Source organism: Sceloporus occidentalis, unplaced genomic scaffold, assembly GCF_023333645.1.
Source record: "Sceloporus occidentalis isolate IW3139 unplaced genomic scaffold, rSceOcc1.0.p SCAF_10, whole genome shotgun sequence".
Taxonomy (NCBI): Eukaryota; Metazoa; Chordata; class Lepidosauria; order Squamata; family Phrynosomatidae; genus Sceloporus; species Sceloporus occidentalis.
The window spans coordinates 9,281,565-9,305,932 of NW_028316990.1; the positions used below are offsets into that span (position 1 = coordinate 9,281,565).

General features: G+C 44.2%; 1 protein-coding gene across 2 annotated transcripts; it reads right to left on the reverse strand.

Annotated features, from left to right (window-relative positions):
* Window positions 1-400: 400 nt before the first annotated feature.
* Window positions 401-20,731, reverse strand: LOC149305824 (cadherin-15-like). Of its 2 annotated transcripts, none has more exons than XM_089540387.1 (14): window positions 20,624-20,731; window positions 14,287-14,445; window positions 13,870-14,025; window positions 13,039-13,183; window positions 11,224-11,384; window positions 10,800-10,928; window positions 10,253-10,438; window positions 9,528-9,781; window positions 8,405-8,547; window positions 6,914-7,144; window positions 4,587-4,826; window positions 2,975-3,111; window positions 2,207-2,374; window positions 401-598 (listed from the first exon to the last, which is right to left on the reverse strand). In XM_089540387.1, exons 1-14 carry the CDS (start codon window positions 20,681-20,683, stop codon window positions 401-403), a joined length of 2,367 nt encoding a protein of 788 aa, XP_089396513.1. In that variant the 5' UTR covers window positions 20,684-20,731. The 2 variants fall into 2 exon arrangements, with proteins under 2 accessions (XP_089396513.1, XP_089396514.1); XM_089540388.1 differs by lacking the exon at window positions 401-598 and adding an exon at window positions 1,204-1,272.
* Window positions 20,732-24,368: the final 3,637 nt, after the last annotated feature.

Below are 24,368 nucleotides of genomic sequence, written 5' to 3' on the forward strand. Positions count from 1 at the left end.
AACTGATACCGGGTTTTTCTCCTGAGTTTTCAAAAAAGATTTGCAGTGTGAATAACCAATGCGAATAGATCCGAGATAATTTGGGATTAAACTCTGCATGCCTTGAGCATGCTTCAAATACATCCTCATTGTCCACTCCATGCTGGCACATGGGAGCAACTGAACTCCTAGAGATGTGCATAGATGCAGATCCATGTTGTGAATAACAAACCTGGAATGCGTGAGATGATTCACATCGTTCCACTAAAAAGAAATGCCATCTGAATGGCCACCAAGGGGTTACCAAGTTGGGTACATTGGGCATCCCTGGTTTCAGCCGACAGAGTCCAGGGTCTGTCTATGGTTCTCCAGGGATGGATTCTGCTCCCCTTCCCACCCGCCCGACCCCTTCCAGTTCCCCCTATTGACCGTAAAGCTCTGCCAGGCGCCGGAATCGGGGCCCCCATTCGTTGAGGTAGTCATAGTCCTGGTCTTCATCCTCCAAACTGGAGAGGATGGAGCTGAGCGAGCCGCCGGCCGAACCGTCTCCTTCGTAATCGTAGATGAGCGCCGTGTCGTAGGGGGGGACGCTGGGATCCGTGTCAGCTGCCTCTAGACCCTGGAAGTGGGTGATGTGAAAGAGACACAGGGAAAGCTATGAAAGTTGGTTCTGGATGGTGCCCTTGTTCCAGTGCAAAATTAATGCACTTTTGACACCGCTTTAACTGCTATGGCTCTGTTCTATGGGATCCTGGCATCTGTAGCTTCTTGTAGCACTGAAGCTCTCTGACATAGAAGGCCAAATATTTCACAAAACTGCAAACCTCAGGATTATTATTATTAGTAGTAAAGGTAATAATTATTATTATTATTATTATTATTATTATTATTATTATTATTATTATTATTTATACCCCACCTCTCCATTAAGATCGAGGCAGCTAACAACATTAAAACATTAAAATATAATGTAGTAGTAGTAGTAGTATATTTTAGTAGCAGTAGTATATAATGTTGACATGGCCCAGGATGCCTCGTTTTAATCATATTCAATTTAATAATTTAACTGTAATTATAATTATGTTTTAAGTTCATAATATGTGGGTAAGGGGATAATGTGATTTTTTAAAACTTATGTTTGTTTTATAATTGATATTGCCTTATTTTATGACGCTTTGATCCTTTGGGGAGAGGCAGGCTATGAATAAATTTATCATCATCATCATCATCATCATCATCATCATCATCATCATCTCCCGCCCTTCTGCCAGGGCTGGGACTCAGGGTAGCTTACTACATTAAAATAAACCATACAGTTAAAAACGTACAAAAATAGTATATTAAAACAGAATTAAGTTATTACAGTAATTAAAACAAATTCAGTGGATCCCATTGCATGGAGCCATGGCAGTTAAAGTGGTATTAAACTGCATGGTTTCTGCAATGCAGATGCAGCCTGATAAATATCCCACTTTGCTCCTATATGAGACCTAAAACATTAGGAAGATAACCTAAAAGTAATCTAGACTGACCCCATGACAACACAGAAACCCCACAGCTGAAACCTCCCTGCGGAGTTGTTCTCCATCCCATCACTCACTTTGGGGTCGTTCCCACTACGAAAAGCTCCGAATCCTGATTTGGGGTATATGCCCCTAGTTCCCACTGGAAATCGATCCTGATCCTCATTGGATCGCTTCCAGGGGAAATAAAGCAGAGCAAACGCAAAAAGACCAGGGTTTTGGGGAAGCAGTTCTTTTGAGGTTCTTTTGAGCGGAATCAGTTCTGATGTGATTCCTAACTGTGGGATCAGAATCGATTCTTTTTGAGCGGAGGGACAAATTTTAAAAGAAAATTAAATTGATGGAACATGCGATTGATGGAATATGTGATTGATGGGTTATGTGATTGATAGAATATGTGATTGATGGAATAGGCAATTGATGGAATAGGTAATTGAAGGAATATGTGATTGACTATGTGATTGATGGAATATGTGATTGATAGAATATGTGGTTGATCTAATATCTGATTGATGGAATATGTGATTGAATTTGCGATCGATGGAATATGTGATTGATCAAATATGTAATTGATGGAATGTGTGATGGAATATGTGTGATCTATGATGGAATATGTGATGGAATATGTGATTGATGGATTGGTTTTGTGCCAGTCTAATGGTGACCATTGGACACTGGCACAGAATCTCTGTCTGTCTCCGTACCTCATTGATGAAGTCCTCGATGTCCGAGGGGCAGCAGCCGGGCAAACGCCGGGGGAAGGGGGGCAAGGCGTAGCCACAGGGGGCGTCCCGCCGACGGGGTGGCTTGCAATGAGGCGAAAACGGGGGGAACAGGTCCGGGTTGCGAAGCTGGTTGAGGTCATAGGCATCCTAAGGGCAGGAAGAAAAAAAAGGGGGGGGGGAAATGTATCAACCATGACACCCCCAACTTGGCTGGGATGGTTGGCAGATGGATGCCGTTTGACACCAGTTTAACTGCCATGGTGCCATCCTACAGAGTCCTGGATATGAAACTTGTTGTGGCATGAGACCAGAGAAGGACAAATAACTCACAAAACTACAAATCCTAGTAATGCGAGAGCTGGCCTGGTACTGGGTTTTGAGCGCCGGGCTAGGACTTTGGAGATCAGGGTTGGAAAGGAAACCCATTGGGTAACTGGGCAAGTCACAAACTCTCAGCCGCAGAGGAAAGGCCATGGTAAACTCCTGATGTACAAATAATGCCCAGAAAACCCTATGATAGGTTCACATTAGGGCCACTATAAGTTGCACATGACTTGAAAGGGACACAGCAACAATGACAACACCAATATGGTGCCAAACTGTTAATTCTGCAATGGAGCTGCAGCCCAAATGGCCTTAAAAGAGGTCCTAAAAGGTGTGCTTGTGCGTATTTGCAAGGGGAGATATTTGCAAGGGGGCTCTGCCTTTGGAGGGGTCTTCTCTCCGCTGCCCCCCCCCCCAGCTCACCTGGTCCTCTTCTCCTCCTCCCTGTTCGTTGTAGTTGAGGATGTTGTCTCTCAGGTCCTCCTGGGAAGCCCCCAAAAGACCCTTCTGGAAAGTCCGTCGTCGGGAACGCTCCAGAGCGGCCACCAGTAACACCAGTCCTGCCGGGTGGGAGCAAATGGGGAGGGGGAGAGGGGTGCATGGAACCACCTTTGTGGTTGCTGCCATTGTTGGCATCAACCCATGGCAACCCTGTAAGACATCTCCAAGACTCCTTGTCCTCTACTGCTCTGCTTAGTTCCTGCAGTTTCATACCCATCGCCTTCTTGAGTCCATCCATGGACCGCGGACCACATGAAACCACCCATACATACATACATACATATATATGTATATTATTTTTATCCCGTCTTTTTTCTAAGTTGGGACCCAAGGCGGCTCACTATATAAACACACACACACACATATCTATATCACATTAACAGGATGTATTTTAACTGTATATTGTGTTTTATCTGATGTTGTGAGTCACCTTGATCCTATGGGAAAGGTGGCATATAAATAAAACTATTATTATTATTATTATTATTATTATTATTATTATTATTATTATTATTATTATTATCATCCAGTATAAAGTTTTAAAACATACAAAATTAAAATAGACAATGTTAAAAAATAATCTAAACCAACCCGCTATCCCCCAATAGCCTTGCAAAGGCCCGCTGTTAGCCATTTGGGCCGAAATGATGTTTTCCCACCAAATTTGACACAGCACTGAATAATTATATTAACCAAATTAGTAATAAATAATTATTGAATTATTGAGCAACAGCAACAACTATTATTATTTCTTACCCAGCTCTCTCCATGGATCAAGGCGGAGGAGGACAGCAGTTAACAAGGAATCAACATCAGTTAAAACACACCAGTTTAAAAGGTCAAATAAAATAGGCACATATTAAAACAACCCACTTCTAAAATTTGTCATTATAATAATAATAATAATAATAATAATAATAATAATAATAATAATAATGTGAAGTTGAAGGCTTTCATGGCCGGCATCCATAGATTTTTGTGGGTTTTTCAGGCTATGCGGTCATGCTCTAGAAGAGTTTATTCCTGACGTTTTGCCGGCATCTGTGGCTGTTCTGTCTTTGGAGAGAAGATGCCAGCCACAGATGCTGGCAAAACGTCAGGAATAAACTCTTCTAGAGCATGGCCACAGAGCCCGGAAACCCCCCCCCCAAATCTAATAATAATATTTTTATTAATTTAGTAATAATGCATATACATGCTCATATACATGAGCGTGAGACAGAAATGCATCACTGGTAAAGATATTTATTAAACATGTTTATTTTTAACAATTATGCCCTGCCCTGTTATCTCAAGCTCTTAGGGCAGCGCTTGACTAAATACAAAAATAAATTTAGAGCAATTAAAAATTCATAATGGTGGCAAACAATTTAAGGACAGGGTGCCACATGCATGCCTCCTGTGGGTTGCACTTTCCTCGCCTCCGTCTGCTATAGAGAGACGTTGCACTAAATTTGCCGCAAGACCCCCGCGCATGCACACGCAAATGGCTTTGTGTTGCCTGTGTCCCCTCCATTTTGTAGACCCCACTTACCCAGGAGGAGGATGGTGCAGCTCAAGATGACCATCAGGGCCCCGAAACTCAGGCCTGCCACGGCCCCCACCACAGCCGCCGCCTGTGTCCGACAGGTGCCCCATTCGTCGCAGGCACATACGGAGACGTTCAGGAGCTGCTCCCTCTCCTGTGGCGGGCTTCCCGAGTCGCTGAGAAGCAGCGGGACGACATGGAGACCCTCAGACACTGCTCCTTGGGGTCTCAGAAGCACATGGGTACCTGATGTGGGGAGAAGAGGAGGTGACATAAGGGTTGGGAGACTGTGTGCCAACCTCCCCTTTAGGATCAAGTCCTTAGTGCAATGCCACTACTGTATATATTCAACCTCATGTATAGGGCAAGTTTTGGGGCCAGAATTATGGGTTTTGATCTGACCCATGGATAAGTTGAGGGTAAAACATAGGTGCATATTATGAAGGATGTAAAGGACGAAGTAAAGGGAAAACAATGCCAAATTTACAGCGCTTTATAAATAAAGGTTAATAATAATAATAATAATAATAATAACTTACAAAATTCCAGCAGTCATAACTATTAGTGCATATACTAATAGTTTTTGTTTTTTAATTTTTACATCTTGTAGAACGGCGGGATATAAATAATAATAATAATAATAATATTTATTATTATTATTATTATTATTATTATTATTATTATTATTACTAAAGGCTGGATGGACGAGAGAGTAGAAAGGGTCAGTGCTTCCAGGGCAGGTTAAACTCTTGCCTTTCACCATATATATAAACACACACACACACACACACACACACACACACTGACCCATGGATTTTGTCCTAGGATTTTGGGGTCAATTTTAAACCTAAATTTCTAGACTTATACATGAGTATATACAGTATGTTGTGGTCTTCTTAGTGCCATGCCACTATGTTGGTGTGTCCTTAGTGCAGTGCCACTGCATCATGGTGTCCTCGGCACAATGGCACTGTGTTGTGGTGTCCTTAGTGTAGTGCTACTACATTGGGGTGTCCATAGTGAAGTGCCACTGTGTTGTGATGTCAGTAGTAGAGTGCCACTGTGTTGTGGTGTCCTTAATGCAGTGCCAGTAAGTCATAGTGTCTGTCCTTAGTGCAGTGCCCACTGCATTGTGGTGTCCTTAGCACAATGCCACTGCATTGGGGTCTCCTTAGTGCAGAGCCATTGTTTTTGAGGAGTCCTTAGTGCAGTGCAACTGTGTTGTGGAGACAGCACAATGCAATGGTGCTGCATTACAGACCCACAACACAGTGGCACTGCATCACCATCGTTGTTGTTGTTGTTGTTGCTATTATTTATTTGTATCCCACTCTTTTCCCGAAACTGGGACTCAGAGCAGCTTTACAATATTTTTTTAAAATACAATTAAAAACATAGGAAAGAGGTACATTAAAAAGAACTACCCCATATATATTCAACTATAAGTCAACCTCATATATAAGTCGAGGGCAAGTTTGGGGGCCAAAATCATGGGGTTTGAAATGACCCATAGATAGGTCGAGGGTAAAACTTAGGGGCATGTGACAAAGGATCTAAAGGATGAAGCAAAGCAAAACAATGTCAAAGAACTTACAAAATCCCAGCAGACATAATTCTTTGTGCTTACTCTTAAGGATGGATGGATGAGAGAGTAGAGGAAGTCAGTGCTTCCAAGGCAGACTATTATTCTATTATTATTATTATTATTATTATTATGCTCTTGTTTTCACCAGGGGATGGTTCCTTCTTTTAAATAAGAGTTAGGATGCAGCATTTCCATTGAACCATGGAGAAGTCGACTCAGGTTTTTGAGTCAATTTTTTTGACCTAAATTTCTACACTTATATATGAGTACAGACAGCAAATTATTACAGTGTTAAAATAGAATTAAATTATCACAGTGTTAAAATGCACTGCAGACACCACAGTGCGATGTAGTAGTGGTGATGCACCACGGACGCCACAACGCAGTGGCACTGCAACACAATCCCACAACGCAGTGGCACCGCAGCGCAATCTCACAACGCAGTGGCACCGCAGCGCAATCCCACAAAGCAGTGGCACCGTAGTGCAATCCCACAACATAGTGGCACCGCAGTGCGATCCCACAAAGCAGTGGCACTGCAATGCAATCCCACAACTCAGTGGCACCACAGCACAATCCCACAACGCAGTGGCACCGTGCTATGGACACCTCAATGTGATTTTTGGGGAGTCTGTGCCTGGACAACCCAAAGGCCCCATGGGGGGAATCTTTCTCATTCTTTCCCTCTCCTGTCATATATATGTGGGGCGGCCCTACATCCGAACCCTTGGAGCCTAACAGACCTTACCATTGAGGCGGCTGAGAGTCCAGTTGTTGGCCAGTTGCGCGGCGCTGCCGGGGCTGAATCGGAAGTGGAAGGGCTCAGCATGGGGTGCCAGGTCTTGGTCAGTGGCACCCAGGACCAGGCCGCCATCTTGGTCGCACATCTCTTGACCCACAGGGAGCAGAAGCGGAGGGTGGTCATTGACCTCCATCACTTGGATGGAGACGGTGGCCGTGGCGGTCAAGGGAGGGCTTCCTAGCGGAGAAGGAAGACCAAAAGGACATCCATCAGCGACGGGGATGGCGAAGGTCATTGGTAAACCATCCGTGTTAACATTTGCCATTTCTCATGGACATTTTTATTTTCTGCGCAATGCTGGAGGACATGGAAACTCCCTTCCCATCCATGCAATCGCAGTCGGCCATCTACATTTGCGGCTCTGACTTTGGCAGCTTTGATTAATTTTTAAAAATAGTTTTTATTTATTTTCAAAAACAATAAAAAAAACAAATAACAACAACAATTAATGACATTATCTGGAAAGAGAAGATTCTGGAAGAAATTAAAAGAAATTAAAGTAGATTCTAAGAAGAGAAATCTTCAGCATCGAAAAGAAAAAAAGAAGGAAACCCTAAATAAAGTATATAGAAGATAATGGACACAGGTTAATAAAAAAAATAATTAGTGACATTATTAATAGAATGACATTGACTTCCATGATCTCTTCTAGTCTTCCATGTATCATCTGTTTGACTACTATTCACAGGCCTTCTTAGTCCTTCTTGTTTTAGCCTTAGCTTTAACCAGCCTTATCGATATTGTATAATTCTTTTAGGAAATACATATAAGAATCAACTTTTATATTGACATATCAATTATACCATTTAGTCCAAAGCAATAGTCATGGAATTTCCCTTTTCCTTATTAAAGAAAGATGAGCAACAGTTCCCAATCTTTCTTAATTATTTGCAGTTTTGATTAATATATTCGCTCTCTAGATCCTCCAGCGCGACTCTGCCAGAGGTTGACCATAGAGTTGTGCTGGAGGGGAATTATTATTGTTGTTGTTCTTGTTATTATTTCATTTTCTTATATCCCACATTTCCTCCAATATAGGGACTCAACCGGACGTTCCTGGACAAAACACTTCTGCATGAGTCTATGATCAGCGTCTGGCAAATGCTGGCCATAGAGTTGCACTGGAGGCCCTGGAGTTTCCTAGAGAAGGGTTCTCTTAGTTACAAATCATAGTATTTTTTAATTGCACTTTTCCCACTTTTGTGGGGGTCCTTCGCCTCTAACCCTAGCGAATGTGGAGGGACCACTGTAAACCATTTCCAGCATACCAACTGAATCTATACCGAAGTCTGACACCGCTTTAACTACCCTGGGTCAATGCTGTGGAGTTCTGGGATTTGTTGCTTTGCGACATAATTTGTCTTTCTCTGTCCTTCTCTGGTGCCCCAACAAACAGCAAATGCCAAGTTTCTCCCCGGCTGTTCTCATCCTTCTCACCGTTATCGCTGGCCAGGATGCGCATGGTGTGCCAGCCGCCTGGAAACACGGACCGCGGGGGCACCTTCAGGCGGGTGAAGACCAGGCCAGACTCAGGGTCCACTTCCAACCAGGTGTCCTCTTGGTCCAAGACCTGAGAGTAGCTGCCATCGGAGGAAGAAGGAAAGGGAATCAGGATGAAGTTGGTGAAGGTGCTTATGGCCCTGGCAAGTGGCCCCAAAATAGATCTATCTATCTATTAGTCAGTCTGTCTGCCTAATATATATGTTTGGCCCAAATTTAATACACACACACACACATTCACACACACCACACACACACACACACGTGTGTGTGTGTGTGTATAAATATAAAACATATAATGGCCCCAATATGTGTGTGTGTGTTTATATTTGGGCCAAATATATCTGTCTATCTGTCTGTTTAATATATATGTTTGGCCCAAGTGTGTGTGTGTGTGTGTTTGTGTGTGTGTGTGTGTGTATGTATATCTGTATGTGTGTGTGTGTATATATATATATATATAGGCGCAAAATGTATATGTGTGCACACACACACACATACATATATATATATATATATATATAGGCGCAAAATGTATATGTGTGCACTTGGGCCAAATATATCTATCTGTCTCTTTATCTAATATATATGTTTGGCCCGTGTGTGTGTGTGTGTGTATAAAATGGCAGACGGATATATTTGGGCCAAATATATCCGTCTGCCTGTCTGTCTTCTATCTATCTATCTATCTATCTATCTATCTATCTATCTATCTATCATATAAGTTTGGCCCTAATTAATATAATACAATACAATATAATATAACATGTAATGGTCCAAATATATACATCAGACTCAGTGCTCCCAAATAAAAGAGCATTGGTCCTTTTCTGAAATCTTCCGGTGACATTCCTGGGATCAGGCAGGGAACATATATAATATATAATGGCATATATATATATATGGCAGGGAACATATATGGGTCATTACATATTCTATATGTTCCCTGCCTGATCCCAGGAATGTCCCCAGAAGATTCCAGAAAAGGACCAATGCTGCTCCTTTATTTGGGAGCACTGAGTCCGACGAAACCCTTTCCTGCCCCGATGCCAAGGGTCACCTGAGTGCCTGCGCTTGCCGGGTGTCTGGGTCGCTGGCCTGGCCGAAGGTGACCCGTGTGCCCGGGGGCATGCCTTCGTCCACACTCCCCATCCAAGGATTCTGGCGGAAGAAGGGGGCCTCGTTGATGTCCACCACTTGCACCCGCGCTGTGGCCAAGGCCCTGGCGGCCTTCGGGGCTGAGACTTCGAGTGGACTTTGGTTCTGGACGGAGATGAGAAGGTCAAAGCGGTTCCGTTCCTCGAAGTCCAGGGCCTGGCGGTCAGCATGGCCAGAAAGAGAGAGAGATGGCATGGCTGTTGTGGGTGTCACAAGTGAATGCACAAGTGAATACACAACCCAAAGGTGCACGCACAAGCACAACAGCACCGCACAATCTTGGACTGATTCTTCAGGGGGCAAAATGTCCAAGTGCTTCCTTAGGGAAAGTTCCTATTTCTTGCTTTCTACAGTGAGTGCTGGAAGAATTTCAAATGTTGTGTGTTATCTCTTCTGTTCCTATAAATCTGCATCGCGATAAATATATGTGACGATATATGGATTATTTTTGTAAGTAAGAAATCAAGCAGAGATGCATATTTGCTTTTATATTATAAGATTTTGGGGGGATGATGGGTGTGCTGGAATGCACCCTGCGCATGCTCAGAGGCTCTGTTTTGCTGTCATTCAGATGCTTGGTGTTCTGAAAAGGTTGCAGGCATGGGTCTGCCTGGGAAGCACCCTTACCTTCGCCAAGGAGATGACGCCGTCGTTGGTGATGGGGTCAGTATGGATGGCAAAGGCCCCTTCGGGGTCCCCTTCCAAAATGGTGAACTTGGCCAACCAGTTTGGAGACCCAGGAAGGTCCTTGTCTTGGATCAGTACTCTGCCAACCTCCACGCCTTGCTGATTTTCGGCAACTTCCATAGAGAACTGCAAGAGAGATTTCTACCAGAATTGTGCCTCCGAAACATAGCTGAGATACCGAAGGAGAATTTAAATCAAGAGGAAAAAAGTGCATTGATATATATGTTAACTGCGGCATGCACGGTATGTGCAAGCCATTGGGAATGTGAAAAGGGACCCTCAATTGAGAGGCTTTGGCCAGGGACAGCCTGCTGGTGTCCATACTGTTTGGGCTGAACCATGCTGGTTGTGGATGATGAGAGCTGTAGTCCGTTCCATGCCAACAGCACCAGATTGGGGAAAGTTGCCTTATGCTCTTGCCTCTCTCCGGCTCTTCTAGGGTTGGGGTTAGGGTTAGGATTAGAGATGAGTCTGCCAAGGTACCTACCTCTTCCTCGGTGAATTCAGGTGGGTTATCATTGAGGTCGTCCACATAGATGACCGCCGTGGCCGTAGTGGCCAGTCCCTCTCCAGACATGTCGGCCACTTGGAGGGTCAGGTTATAGACTCCCACTATCTGTGCAGAGAAAGTGCCAGAAATCAGTGAGGATTCCCCTCTCGAAAATAACCCACTTGTGGTTCACATTCGTGCATGAATTGATTCAAAATGGACCCACTCCAGCCAGCCCAAAGACAAATTTAAATTGATTTTGATCTGCATCTGGTTCACATTTGCATGGAATCAATTTATCGAAAAAGATGCGGAAAGAAAATCAGAGTCAAAAAGACGTGGGTTAAATGGGTCTGGCGCGTGGCTCCCCTCGCCGAATCGCTTTGGATTGTGATCCGGTTTAAAAGGGAGTGTTGCCTACCTCCCGGTCAAGAGCAACGTCCGCTGTTTGAATTTCCCCAGAAAGCTCATTGATTTTGAAGACATCTCCTCCTCCCAGCCCCAAAATAGAGTATTTCAGGGCTGCGTTGTCTGTTTCGGGGTCATCGGCATCTGACGCTTCCACCTTCATCACAAAAGTCCCTGGTCAAGAGAAAAAGAGGAGATGAGAAAACCGTGGCTTCTTTAATTTAATGGCAACCAAAGCAAAGGCCTGGCAGAGAGGCCATGTTTGGGTCTGTAGGGTCCTTCAAGTCAACTTATGGAGATCCCATCCTTGATGGAAATTTTGGCTGAGAAGCCTCTGTGTTGTTCTTCCCCCAGAAACTTAAATATGGAATTTGGTTTTAGCTTTACTTTCAGTATATGCAAAAGGGATCTTATAAACTGAGTTGAACTTCTCATGCACAAATGATGTACATCCAAATGTCTTTGGGCTCTCCGCTCCAAAAACATGCATCTGAAGAAGGAGGCTGCAGTCTACGAAGGCTCACGCTACTCATGCTTTTTATTAACATTAAAAAAACATATTCAACAAATATAGTTGGCCCTTCTTATACACGGATTTTTTATAATGGATTCAAGCATCCACGGTTTGAACATGTTCCAAAAAAGTATAAATTCCAAATAGCAAACCTTGATTTTCCATTTTTTATAAGGGACACCATCTTGCATTTTGTCATTATATTTAATCGGACTTGAGCATCCATGGATTTTGATGTGTGTGTGTGTGTCTGTGTCTGTGTGTGTGTGTTCCTGATTATTACAACCACCTTGTCTTACAATATAACAGAATTGGATAACAACCTCTCTCAATTATGTTTATGGAGTTTCTCTTAATTTCGAATGAAAAGAAAGTGGGGCCAGAATGCATTTATGTGAATTCGCTAGTTTAGCAAATTTAAGTGAATTCGAATTGCATTCGAACTGACTTCCCATTGCCCGAAAATAGCTTGCCATTGCCCAAAATTGCATGTGATCACCTCTCACGCAATAACGTGAAACCCCATCATTGCGTTCGGATTGCCATTGGATTATACTTCCAATTTCCCTTGTCTGATAAACTCCTATGTCCTTATTATTTAAATAAGAAGTCAGTCTATCAATTTCTGTCATTTCTAACAGTTTCAGTAACCACTTCTCTATTTCAGGCATTTCCTAAAACGATGCAGTGCGCCCACGCCGCATGCGGGTGCACTATACGCAGCTTTCAGCTTATGTGTGACAAAACAATGCCGCACCGTGAGCACGAGCCCTATTATATTCAATGGGACTCGAGCATCAGCATTTTTCGCCTTAGATGGGGAGGGGTGCCCAGAACGGATCCCCCGCATAAGGTAAGGAAGGGTCCACTGTATTTAAAATAAAAAATATAAAAAATAGATTCATGCTTCTTAGTCATGCTCAAAATGGAGGACATTTCTGGAATTCTTCCTGGACAGACGGTTGAAATGCAGGCCATGGGCTGGAAAAAGAGGGTGTCTGGTCACCCTGCCTATGGACCACTAGGTCCAACTAGCCAGGATTTTGGGAATGGGAGGTCCAGACTAAGTGCCACTATTACAATGGTGCTTGGGCACGGCGGTGCGGTGGCACACACCATTCATTGTATCTAACGGAGGGGGGGTACGGACCCCACGGACCCCCCCCCCCCTTGGCTATGTCCCTGTCATCCTATGGGACAGCTTCCCATCTTGCCACCTTCCTAATAGGTTGGTGAGACTGAAGGACTGGCAGATACAGCAGTGGCTTGGTATTAATGAGTAGGAGCTCTGGAATGACCTACCAGGGTACCTACCTGGAGCAACATCTTCCACTACGTTTCCGGTGAACACTTTTTGCCGGAAAAGCGGACGATTGTCGTTCTGGTCCATGACCAAGATTTCCAAGTCAGTGGGGTCTTCCAAAGGGACTCCCCCAAGGTCAAGCGCAAAGGCCTTGAGCTGGACATGGGCAAAAGAGAAGCGGTCAAGACCTTCGGCCATAAAGGTGCAGAGTGACCAGAGGTCCAGGCTCAGCTTCTCCTAGCTGGGTGCAAGGTTCTTAAAGTTTTGCAGCACTAATACAAGATAAACCAACAGAGAAGGTAGAGCAAGAGTGCGGTTTTGTACTATTTTAATTTAATGTTGTTTAGCAGCCTTGGGTCCCACTTTGGGCAAAAGGCAGGATAAAAATAATGGGATAGTCAATGGGATAGTCAATAGGGTGCTCCATATCAGTGGGGCGACTAAGTCAATTATTCCGGGAAGGCCTGTCGGAAGAGACCCGTCTTGACGGCCTTTTTAAAGCTGTCAAGGTTGGTAATATGCCAGATCTCTTCCGGCGGGACACTGCATAATTTGGGAGATGAAAAGGCTGGGTAACCGCTGTTAGCCTGGTCTTTGTTGGCAGCAATAAATTGCAATAAATGAATTGCAGAAAGTCTTTGACTGCCTTGGAGTCTCCTTCGTTGGAGGTCTTTTCCCAAGAGCTTGGATGGACAATTGGACATCTCTTAAGGATGCTTTAATTATGTATTCCTGCAAAGCAGGGCTGGGACTAGATTTGCCATTGGGGTACCTTCCCAACTCTGAGATCCTATAGCTTTCACCTATAATCTCATTTAAAAGGAAGCTCAGGCTATCCTTACCCGAAAGCGGTCAGTCTTTTCTCGGTCCAGCATCGTATTGAGGTAGACCTTCCCACTGAGCTTCTCAATGGAGAAGATGCCCTTGGGGTCTTCGTCAACTCCGGGTCCCTTGATGCTATAGATCACCCCTCCAGGCTGTTGCTTGTCTGATTTAATCTGCAAAAAAGAGACAGACACATTCACTATTATGGCAAGGCATTGGTTCTAGTTGATGGATGTTGCTCACTCCCTTTACATCTGTAGCCAGGGGTTCATCTACACTGGAGAAATAATGCAGTTAGATATCACTTTAAATGCCATGGCTTCATGCTACAGAATCCTGGGATTTGCTATCCCTGCTGGGTGAGTTTATAAGAATTTTTGGGTATTTTCTTCTATGATTTTGTGAGGTCTTTCCCCATTCATTCCCCATCTGACCTGCACCAAGAGATGGGGAAGCCTCTTGTGGTTCTCTGAGACGCTGATGGGAGGGATGACCCAAGCCCTCTTCATTCGCCCTGGACCATCTTTCCTTGGCTTTAGGTGCAATATTGGGACGCCAGTATCGAGGAGCGCCTCTTCCGATCCAAAAATGTCCTGCCAAAGGAAGGGAAAGCCCTGTCATCCTTTCTGGAGCCTGGCTGGAGGGTTCGCTGGACACCAGACACCTGCAAGGCTTAGTCTTCATAGACATACATCTTAACAACAACAACAACAACAATAATAATAATAATAATAATTTCCCCCGCCTCTCCCACTGGATGGAGGCGGCTTACAGTCAGAATAAAATACAGTATAAATACACCATTCAGTTGTAAACTATATCCCATTATCCCCTCCCTCCCACCAGACCATGAAACTATCCATTAAAACAGACAGCAAACAGTCCAAGGCCATGATAGAGAGAGGGGTCGTCTTTGGGTGTTCTGCATAATAATCCGCATCCATGAGACCAAAAGTGGGTTAATCAGGGAAGGCCTGATTATCTTATTATATCATTTCATTTTACAGTCAGCCTCCACATCCGCAGATGTATATTTTTAAATCCACAGATTCAACCAAACTGCTGCTTGGAAATGTTTTTTTAGAGACTTACATAAACCCCACAAGAAAACCATTTTTGATATGGAGACAAACTCAAGGGCCCACTGTGACTCCATCCACATTGCAGAAATAATCCGGTTTCGCACAGCTTTAATTGCCATGGATCAACGCTATGGGATTCTGAGATGTGACGTTTTTGTTGCGGCGCCAGGGCTCTCTAACAGAGAAGGATAAATGTCTCACAAAATTACAGACTCCATAGCATGGAATTGCCAGGGCAGTTAAAGCGATGTCAAGCCGGATCATTTCTGCTAGTACAGTGCTACCTCGGGTTACGAAATTAATTCGTTCCGTGGCGCCGTTCGTAACCCGATACATTTCGCAACCCGAAAAGGCTTTCCGTTAGCGCTGGAAAGCCGCTAGCCGCGCTTCGCATTTGAATTTCGCGCCGAAATGCGCCGAAATGAATTTCGTAACCCGAAAAATCTTTCGTTACCCGGAACAGTTTTTTCCAATCTAACTTTTTCGTACCCCGGAAATTTCGTAACGCGATCAATTCGTATCCCGGGGTACCACTGTATTTGGAAACCATTGGGGTCCAAAGTGGCTTTGCACAAGGGCCTGTAGTGGGGTGCATATGTCCACCTTTTATTGTGTTGCTGTTCTTGTGTGCCTTCAAATCTTTTCAGAGTAATGGTGACCCTAATGCAGACCTATCCTGGCATCTTTTGAGGTTGAGGAATTTATCTCGTGCAGAAACTGGATCAAAACAGGATTTCAAATGGGGAAATCCCGCAAAAACTGGCATTGTTTTCACACAACGTCCGGCATTAATGCGCACAAAAAGTGGACAAATCCCACAAAAGAGGGATTGTTTTCACACGACGTCGGGAACATTCAGCATTAATCTGGCATTAACCCGCACAGAAAGTGGACAAAGTCGGCTGCATCATGAGAAAACAATCCCTCTTTTGTGGGATTTTTCTGGGATTTAAATCCCGTTTCTGTACGGGATTCAGGCACTTAGCCTCTCATGTGATAAACTCCTGAGAGTGCTTTGCTGTGGTGCCACAACCAACCACAATTCTCAAAACCCCACAGCACTGAGCCGGGGCAGTTAAAGTGGTGTCAAACCAGATTGTTTCTGCAACGTGGATGAGGCGAAAGGCTCTTGTTGCTGGCTCTTGTTCTGGCTACAGTTGCAAGCCTCTTGTTGCTGTCTGGGTGCTGGCATTCATTTGCAAGAGGGCAGCTGCGTGCCATTCCTCCTGGTAACCCTAGACCCCTTTTTGGCGGGGCAACAGCTGCGTCTTGTGGGGTTTGCAAGGAAGGGTCCCATAGGAGCCATGCAGGAATTCAAGGGCAAATTGGCCAAACCATTTTGGACACTTTGAGGGCACAAAAAGTGGGACACATTTATGCCAAGGACGGAGGCACAATCTCTTTGGATACTGCATTTTAAAAAATCCTTTGGCTACTTTATTTTGGATACATATTCTCTATTTGTATTTGTTTCTAATTTTTTACTTTTTCCTTTGGCTGCGGTATTTATTCTTTGGCTACTGTCTTTATCTTTTCATTTTTAGTTTTCCTTTGGGTACTGTAGTTATTCTTTGGATACTGTATTAATTCACAGGATAAACTCCCAATCGCCTTCGTAACTCCTAAGAAAGGCCTTGCAAGCATCCCAAGGGTGATAAGAGATCAGAGAGCTATGATTGTGGGGTTTGGGGTGATGGAAAGGAAAGAGGTCTGGGAACGTGGCCCCGATCCCCTTCCCCTTCCTCTCTCTGCTTCCCATGAGGACCCCAGTTCTGTTTTTGGAAGGCCGGAGGCGGCCGCACTGTCCAAAGCGACTGGCCTTCCCATCCCAAGGGAGTTGGCTGCAGCTTCCGACCGTCTCATTCCTTCCCTCTGAGATCTATTTTTGTTTCCGTTCCGAAAGAATTGGCTTTCCTCCTCCTCCTCTTTTCCCACACAGAGTTGCATTCTGGACCCTGTGCGTCCATCCACCAGTTTCCAAAAGGAATCCTGTCCCGCCAACTTGTTAGCAGATCCCACCAGTATAAACCAGCATCGGCTAATTCCAGTATGGAGGCCATGAATCCACTCCTGGTTCTAGTCCGAACTGTGAAGGAGCTCTCCAAAGCAGTTCATCAATCCCCAACCCAGACTTTCAGCACCCAGATTTAAAAATTCTTTTTAAAGAAAGTGTTTTTAGAGAAAGAAATACGCACCTTCTTTAAAAAAAGAAAGACTTCCAAAATCCAAAGCAGAGTGGCTTTGCTGTCTCTTAAACATCCTTCTATTACGAATTAAACATCATCCTCTCTTACCATTTGTTGCAATTATGTATGTATTTAGGCGGTGTGTTTATGTATGTTATGTTATATTATTTTATTGTGTATCACTTGAAGTTTATTGTTACACATTATATTATGTTTTGCATCTTTTTAAGTTTTGGTGGTCATTGACCGAATAAAACATATTCATTCATTCATTCATTCATTCATTCATTCATTCATTCATGTTTACATGTAGTCTAAGGTTATCAGTCTGTAGGCATTTTTATGTTTTTTAAAGCAATAAAGACTTATATTATTATTATTATTATTATTATTATATTAATATCCTGCTTTTTCCCCAAAACTAGGACACAGAGCAGCTTACAAATTAAAATGGTGCAATGATTCTATGATTCTAATAAAAAAACATATCAATGTGCACATTAAACTAGCACTAAACTAGTACAATATGAACGCATCGCTCATTCAAAGTATAAAATGCAATCGAAAGGCAAAAGCGTGCCACTTTATGCATCATGCAGCTTTCTTATTTTGCACCAGTAAAACACCTTTGTCTTCCAACTGTTAGTTACACCTTCATTACAAAATTGGGATTACAGGCAACAGGTAAATTTCAACGTTGCATTTATGGAGACGGCATTAATTTCGAATCAGACCCAAATGTGTCTTTATGCCAAATGTGACCCCAGCCCTTTCCTCTCCATCTCTCCCTTGTTTCCCCCTTGAAATGTTAGACGCATCCCAGCCCTGAATTCCACCGCAGCAGGAATAATGTGTTAGATTAGTTAGATTAATTATCTTAGGGTATATTTTAATTTATGATGTTGATACTGTGGATTTTGTCCTTTGTATTTTTATATATGTGTATGTGTGTGTATATATAGAGCGGGATATAAATTATTATTAATATAATAATAGTAATAACTTATTTAATAATAATGGTTTTAAAGCAATCAAGACGATGGATCCATCGAATCTCCTCATCATTTTGCAGCAATAAAATGAGGACAAAGGGAGTAAGACGGAGGAGGACATCTTAAAAGGAGATGGAAAAGTGGGAAGGCAGATCATGAATCAGAGGCTGCATCCACACTTGGGAAATAACCCGGTTTGGCGCCGCTTTAACTCTGTCTGGCTCAAGGCTATGGAATTCTGGGAGTTGGAGTTTGTTGTGGGGCCCAGAGCGAAGCTCTGCTCCGCTCCGGGCCCACAACAAACTCCAACTCCTAGAATTCCATAGCCTTGAGCCAAGGCAGTTAAAGCGGTGCCAAACTGGGTTATTTCCCCAGTGTGGATGCAGCCAGAATTGTCTCTGACCAATTGGTACAGATGGAGGGGAATGCAGAGGATGCTTTTGCTATTAGACGCAAGAGAAGGTTCGCAGATTCCACAGAGCTCCATAGGCGGCACAGAAAAACCCAGAGCTTGTGAAAGTTGATTTTTTGGACTATAGATGAGATCCTGAAGGAGATAGAGCACATCATGGAACCTCATGGCAGTTGCATATCTTTGCCCTTTTGGTGAATTGTGATGTGGCACAGTCACTCCCCTCCGCCACGCACCAGATGCCATGTGCATGCCATGCACATGGACATCCAGGCACAACACACACAGAGGTCTCCTTTTCCGTACAGCTGTTCTGCATTGGATATAATGCCCAACGCTTTCCATAGGGGAATTCATACACATGTGAGACACCAACAGGAAAAAAGAGCTTTAGAAAGATCTATCCTATCCCCCCATTTGCAAAGAGGACACATTTCTTGAAGGGGAACAGCCAACTTGGTGTTACTCAATGAGCTTCTTCACAATGCTCAAAATGGAGGACATTTTGAGATCCTTCCCGGAGAGAAGGTGGAAATGTAGGGCATGTCCTGGAAAAGGAGGGCCTCTGGTCAGCCTGAGCTGATAGGGATAGAGACACATCCCCAAACTTGTTCCTGGGCTCATTCCTGCACCTCCCTCCAAACTTATCCATTTGCAAGGCCTGCTGTGCTCCAAAGTGGAGCTAATGTGAGCCACATGGAATGCAAGGTTCCTGTCTCCATTAACCACCGGAGTGGGTTGCATTTTTATGCTCGCAGCTGTCCAGGACGGAGATTTCACGCTATTTTTTCCATTCAAAAGGCAGCTGGCAGGAAAGGGAGGAGGGAACCCTCTCTGGTCACCGTTGAAGAAACGGGGCACAAGGATCCAATGGCTTGCTGGCCTAAGTCTAACAAAACACAAATACCATATTTACTCGACTATAAGTTGACCTCATGTATAAGTCGAGCACAGGTTTTGGGGCCAAAATAATAGATTTTGATATGACCCATGAATAAGTTGAGGGTAAAACTTAGCGTCATGTAATGAAAGATGTAACGGTTGAAGCAAAGGAAAACAATGCTAAAGAGCTTACAAAATTCCAGCAACCATAACTATTTGAGCTCAAACTAAAGGCTGGATGGATGAGAGAGTGGAAAGGGGTCAGTGCTTCCAGGACAGATTAAACTCTTGCCTTTCACCATATATATATATATATATATATATATATATGAGTTAAAGTACAGTGGACCCTTCCCTTATACAGAGGATCCATTCCAGACACACACACACCCCGCGCGCAAGGGAAATATTGCATATGATCAAGCCCCATTAGAAGTAATGGGGTTTATGCCCATGGCACGCCACGTGGCATGCACCGCGGGCACCCCCCATTATGTCTTCCTGGCATGCCGAGGCTTCTTCCAATGCGGGCTTCCAGCATATGCTGGAAGCTGCGTAAGCTGCTCCCTCCTGTAACGCGGGCGCATTGTACAACACTTACCCATGGATAAATAGACTCCAGTTTTTTGGGTCCGTTTTTTTAACCTAAATTTCTAGACTTATACATGAGTAGACACAGTACTCCTATTGAGTGAAACACAGTGACGGTTGCAGAATATGTGCAAAAGTAACGCAGGGTTCTTCCCTCAAGTGCTATTGTCCCTAGGCAAGGTCTATGGCAATCCAAGGAGAAAGCAAAAACCCAGTTTCAATTCCCAGCCTTAGCTAGCAAAGCAAGAATCAAAGGAGAAGGTACCCTTTGGCACGTGCAAAGTGTTTTTCTCTTTGACTCAGCTGCAGGGATTCTGTATTTTTGTAGTTTGTGGGATTCTGACAGGGAGACCAATAAAATCCTATCACTCCTCTTTGCTGTGTTAGTATGGAAAGTCAGTATGCAAAGGGATCTTGTAGCCCCCTTTGAGAAGTTGGTAGCATGGGCTTCTCTAGACTTGAGCCCTACTGAGGAATGAGGCTCAAGTCTAGGAAAGCTCATACTACCAACGTCTTTCTTTCCATTAGTCCCAAAGGTGCTATACTTAAAATGTCACGGTGGTGCCCTCATTTTGCCCCTTTCGTAGCCATACCCCCGAGGGACCCCTGCCCTGCCCTAGACTTACCTGTATGCCAAGGGCTGCCAGGAGATAACAGATAAGGAAGGAGAAGTAGAAGGTGCCCATCACGTCTGCAGCCTTTGGGCCAGCTGAGCATGGGATGGTCTCCGTCCTGTTTGCTTCCTCACACTCCGAATGAGAGAGTGGCTCTCTTTTGGACAGGGAGCTAAAATAGCTCAGCCGGGCCTCTGTGACAGACAGCACATGTGTTGCGCTGGGGCCTGGGAGAGGAAGGCCGGGGGACGGACGCAGCTTGGAGGGCCTGGCTTGCATCTCTCACCCTCCAAGATGCTCACATCCACTCCAACACAGACCCATAGCCCTGCTTTGAGAAAGGACTGAGGCTGCAGAATTGCACTGGGAGCACTGACTCCCAGAAATCAGTACCAAACCACAGTGATGGGGGTCAGACAAAGAGAGAGATCGAGAGAGAGGTGGGCTGAAAGACAGTCTTTCCCCCCACCTGGGAATAATAATAATAATAATAATAATAATAATAATAAATGATTCTCAGAGACCACGAAGAAGAAATCATAATTATAAACAGTAACAATAAAACCCCTCTACTCTTTCATCCATTAAGAGTAAGCACAAAGAGTTATGTCTGCTGGAATTTGGTCAGATCTTTGACATTGTTTTGCTTTGCTTCATCCTTTAGATCCTTTGCTTTCTGCTCCTACATTTTACCTTAGACTTATTTCTATGGGTTGTATCAAAATCCATAATTTTGGCCCCAAAACTTCCCCTCGACTTATACACGAGGTCGACTTATAATTAAGTATATACGGGTATCCTCCCCAGTATACCATCTTTACTAAAGATTGAAAAAACAAAATGCAGGCACCTGACTAACATCTCCAAGGGTTTTCTTTTTCCCCTCCTGTTTGGTTTGTAACACTTTGCCTGATGAAGAAGAAGCCCATGGAGCTTTGAAAGCTTCCAACAAGTCTATTGTGTGTATTTTGGTTGGCCAGTAAAGGTATCACTGGTGGTTTTTGGTTTGGATTTGTTAAATGGCCAACACAGCTACCCCTGAATGTTTTCTAAACAGGATACACAGGTAGGTAAAATAAAACTTTATTGTTACATCCTGGTTCCAGAAAAAAATAACTAATCGGTAGAGAAAACCTACTTTGGCACAGAGATCCCTAAAAGCTGGTCTCCGTGTGTGTAAGTAAGAAGAAAAACCATCTTTAGTAACATCTTGCCGTATGAAGAAGAAGCCCATGGAGCTCCGAAAGCGTGCAAGAAGCATGTTGTGCACATTTCGGTTGGCCAATTAAGGGGGGGGTTGTCTGCAATTTTTATGCTTGGGTTTGACTTGACACAAAGGAGTCTTGGATAAGTTTCTGTGTTGTTGGCCAAGGCCTTGGAGGGTTTGGAGAAGAGGAAGAGGAGGAGGAAGAAGAAGAGAGGCAGATGCCAGGCTGGAGACCAGGGAAAGGCGGCAGGCAGAGCTTCATGGCGGAGGCAGAGAGTGGCCCAGGCATTGCAAGGGTTTTTCAGTTTGCCTTTGGGGCCGAAGAAGCCTGAGTGCACTTCCCTCCTTGCAAAGCACACTTGTGCCAGTCAGTTCAGGGGATGTTTCAGGACAGCTGCAGCCTCAACCATGGCAGCTCCATTCCCAGCTGGCATCCCTTGCAGCCGCAAAATGGGGCAGGAGGGATGGGGAGCGAGTAGGGGCCAGAAAGAGGGCTTGTAAGCTGGAACACCACATTGCAAGTTACAACAGCTCTGTGCTTATTGTTACACAGAGTCAGAGAACTTTTTTCACACAGAGGAATGTGTGAAAGGGAGGGGGGCAATCCAAAAATGCAAGAAATTACGTAATATCTTATCACACGCACAGACAGACGCAGCGTCCATCCGAAAGAGAAAGTGGCACAAATGCAAGTGAATTCATCACATGAGTACGTACCCATTGGCTTCTTGATTTCGAATTAGCGTGTTTGCACATGTGCTGGCAGGGCAGGATTCCATGGCCAACAGTAATCCCATGGCTGAACTGGAGATGCATTTCATACTAACGTAACTGTGAACTGACTGCAAATTTGCAGTGGGAAAGGATTTATAAATTCAATATTTTCCCGAATTTGGCTATTCCTGGGATGTCTCATGGTTGCGTTTGGATTGCGTATCGTTTGCGTGTGACGCTGTTTGAAAATCTTTTGCATAGTTACGTGAAATACTTTGGATGGCCCTGGATTTACCTTTGGTTAACCTTCCAATTTCCCCGTGTGATAAAGTCCATAGAGTTGGACGGGACCCTAAGAGCCATCCAATACAACCCTCTTCTGCCATGCGAGAAGTCACAATCCAAGCCCTCCCTGAGAAATATGGCCATCCAGCCTCTGTTTAAAAATCCCCAAAAGAGAAGACTCCATCACCCTCAAAGGAGGCAGCATATTTCGCTGTCGAACGGCTCTTACCGTGAAGAAGATCTTCCTAACATTTGGCTGGAACCTCTTTTCCTGTACTTTGAATCCATGGCTCCATGTTCTAAAGCGATTTCGCGGTCATTCGCAGGTTCTTCCTTTGAACGGAACAAGGCATTTCGATGACAGGAGTACTGCAATGAGCCAAGGAGAAACAGACGGAGTAGTGCAAAAAGGAAAAAGCAAAACGGAATTAACTCATATATTCTAGTGGGTTTTTCAGGGTATGTGGCCATGTTCTAGAAGAGTTTATTCCTGACGTTTCACCAGCATCTGTGGCTGGCATCTCTAACATATCTCTGAAGTTGGCAGCTACAGATGGCAGCGAAACATCAGCAATAAACTCTTCTAGAACATGGCCACATAGTCCGAAAAACCCACACAAACCTATGGATGCTGGCCATGAAAGCCTTCGACTTCACATTGGAATTAACTCAGTTTGTGAAGTCGAGGGCTTTCATGCTCGGCATCCATAGCTTTTTGTGGGTTTTTCAGGCTATGAGGCCACATGTTCTAGAAGAGTTCATTCCTGACATCTCTGAAGATGCCAGCCACAGCTGCTGGTGAAACATCAGGAATAATCTAGAACACAACCTCAGAGCCCCAAAAAACCCACAATAAACTATTAACTCTGTTTGTGCAATACATCATTGTGCGACAAGAGAGTCAGTTCTACTTTCAAACAGAAGGCAGGACTACACTTTTAGTTGAGTTTTATGTTTGTAAGGGAGAGAGGTGAGACGGGGCATAAAAAGCTAAGGTAAACCATAGAATCCTAGGGTTAGAAGAGACCACAAGGGCCATGCGCTCCTGCCATGCAGGAACACAGAATCAAAGCAACTCCGACAGATGGCCACCCGGCCTCTGTTTAAACACCTCCAAAGGTGGAGATAAACTCCATAGTTTATTATAAACTCCGTGTGATAAACTCCATAGTTACAAAAGCCTAACTATACTATGATGCTCTTCCACACCTAGGACTTTTATCCCATGGGAGGCAAACGCCCGCATCCTGTGAATAAACGGCCATTAAATCCAGTGAATATCCTATTAATATCCTACAAGAGCGGGATTGTTTTCATACGACGTCACCATGCAGCTAAATCCATGCAGGTTGAAAACAAGAGAGAGGAAGGGACAGAAGAAAGAGTTGTAAAACTATTAACCCCTGGAGAAGAGGAGGGGGGACACAAAGTGACTTCTTCACCAAATCAAACTGACCAAATGACCACGGATATCATCAGTGCATCTGTCAGGAAGGCAGCCTCCTTCTCCAAAAAGAACACCAAGCTGCAAGGATTGATGCTACTCCAACA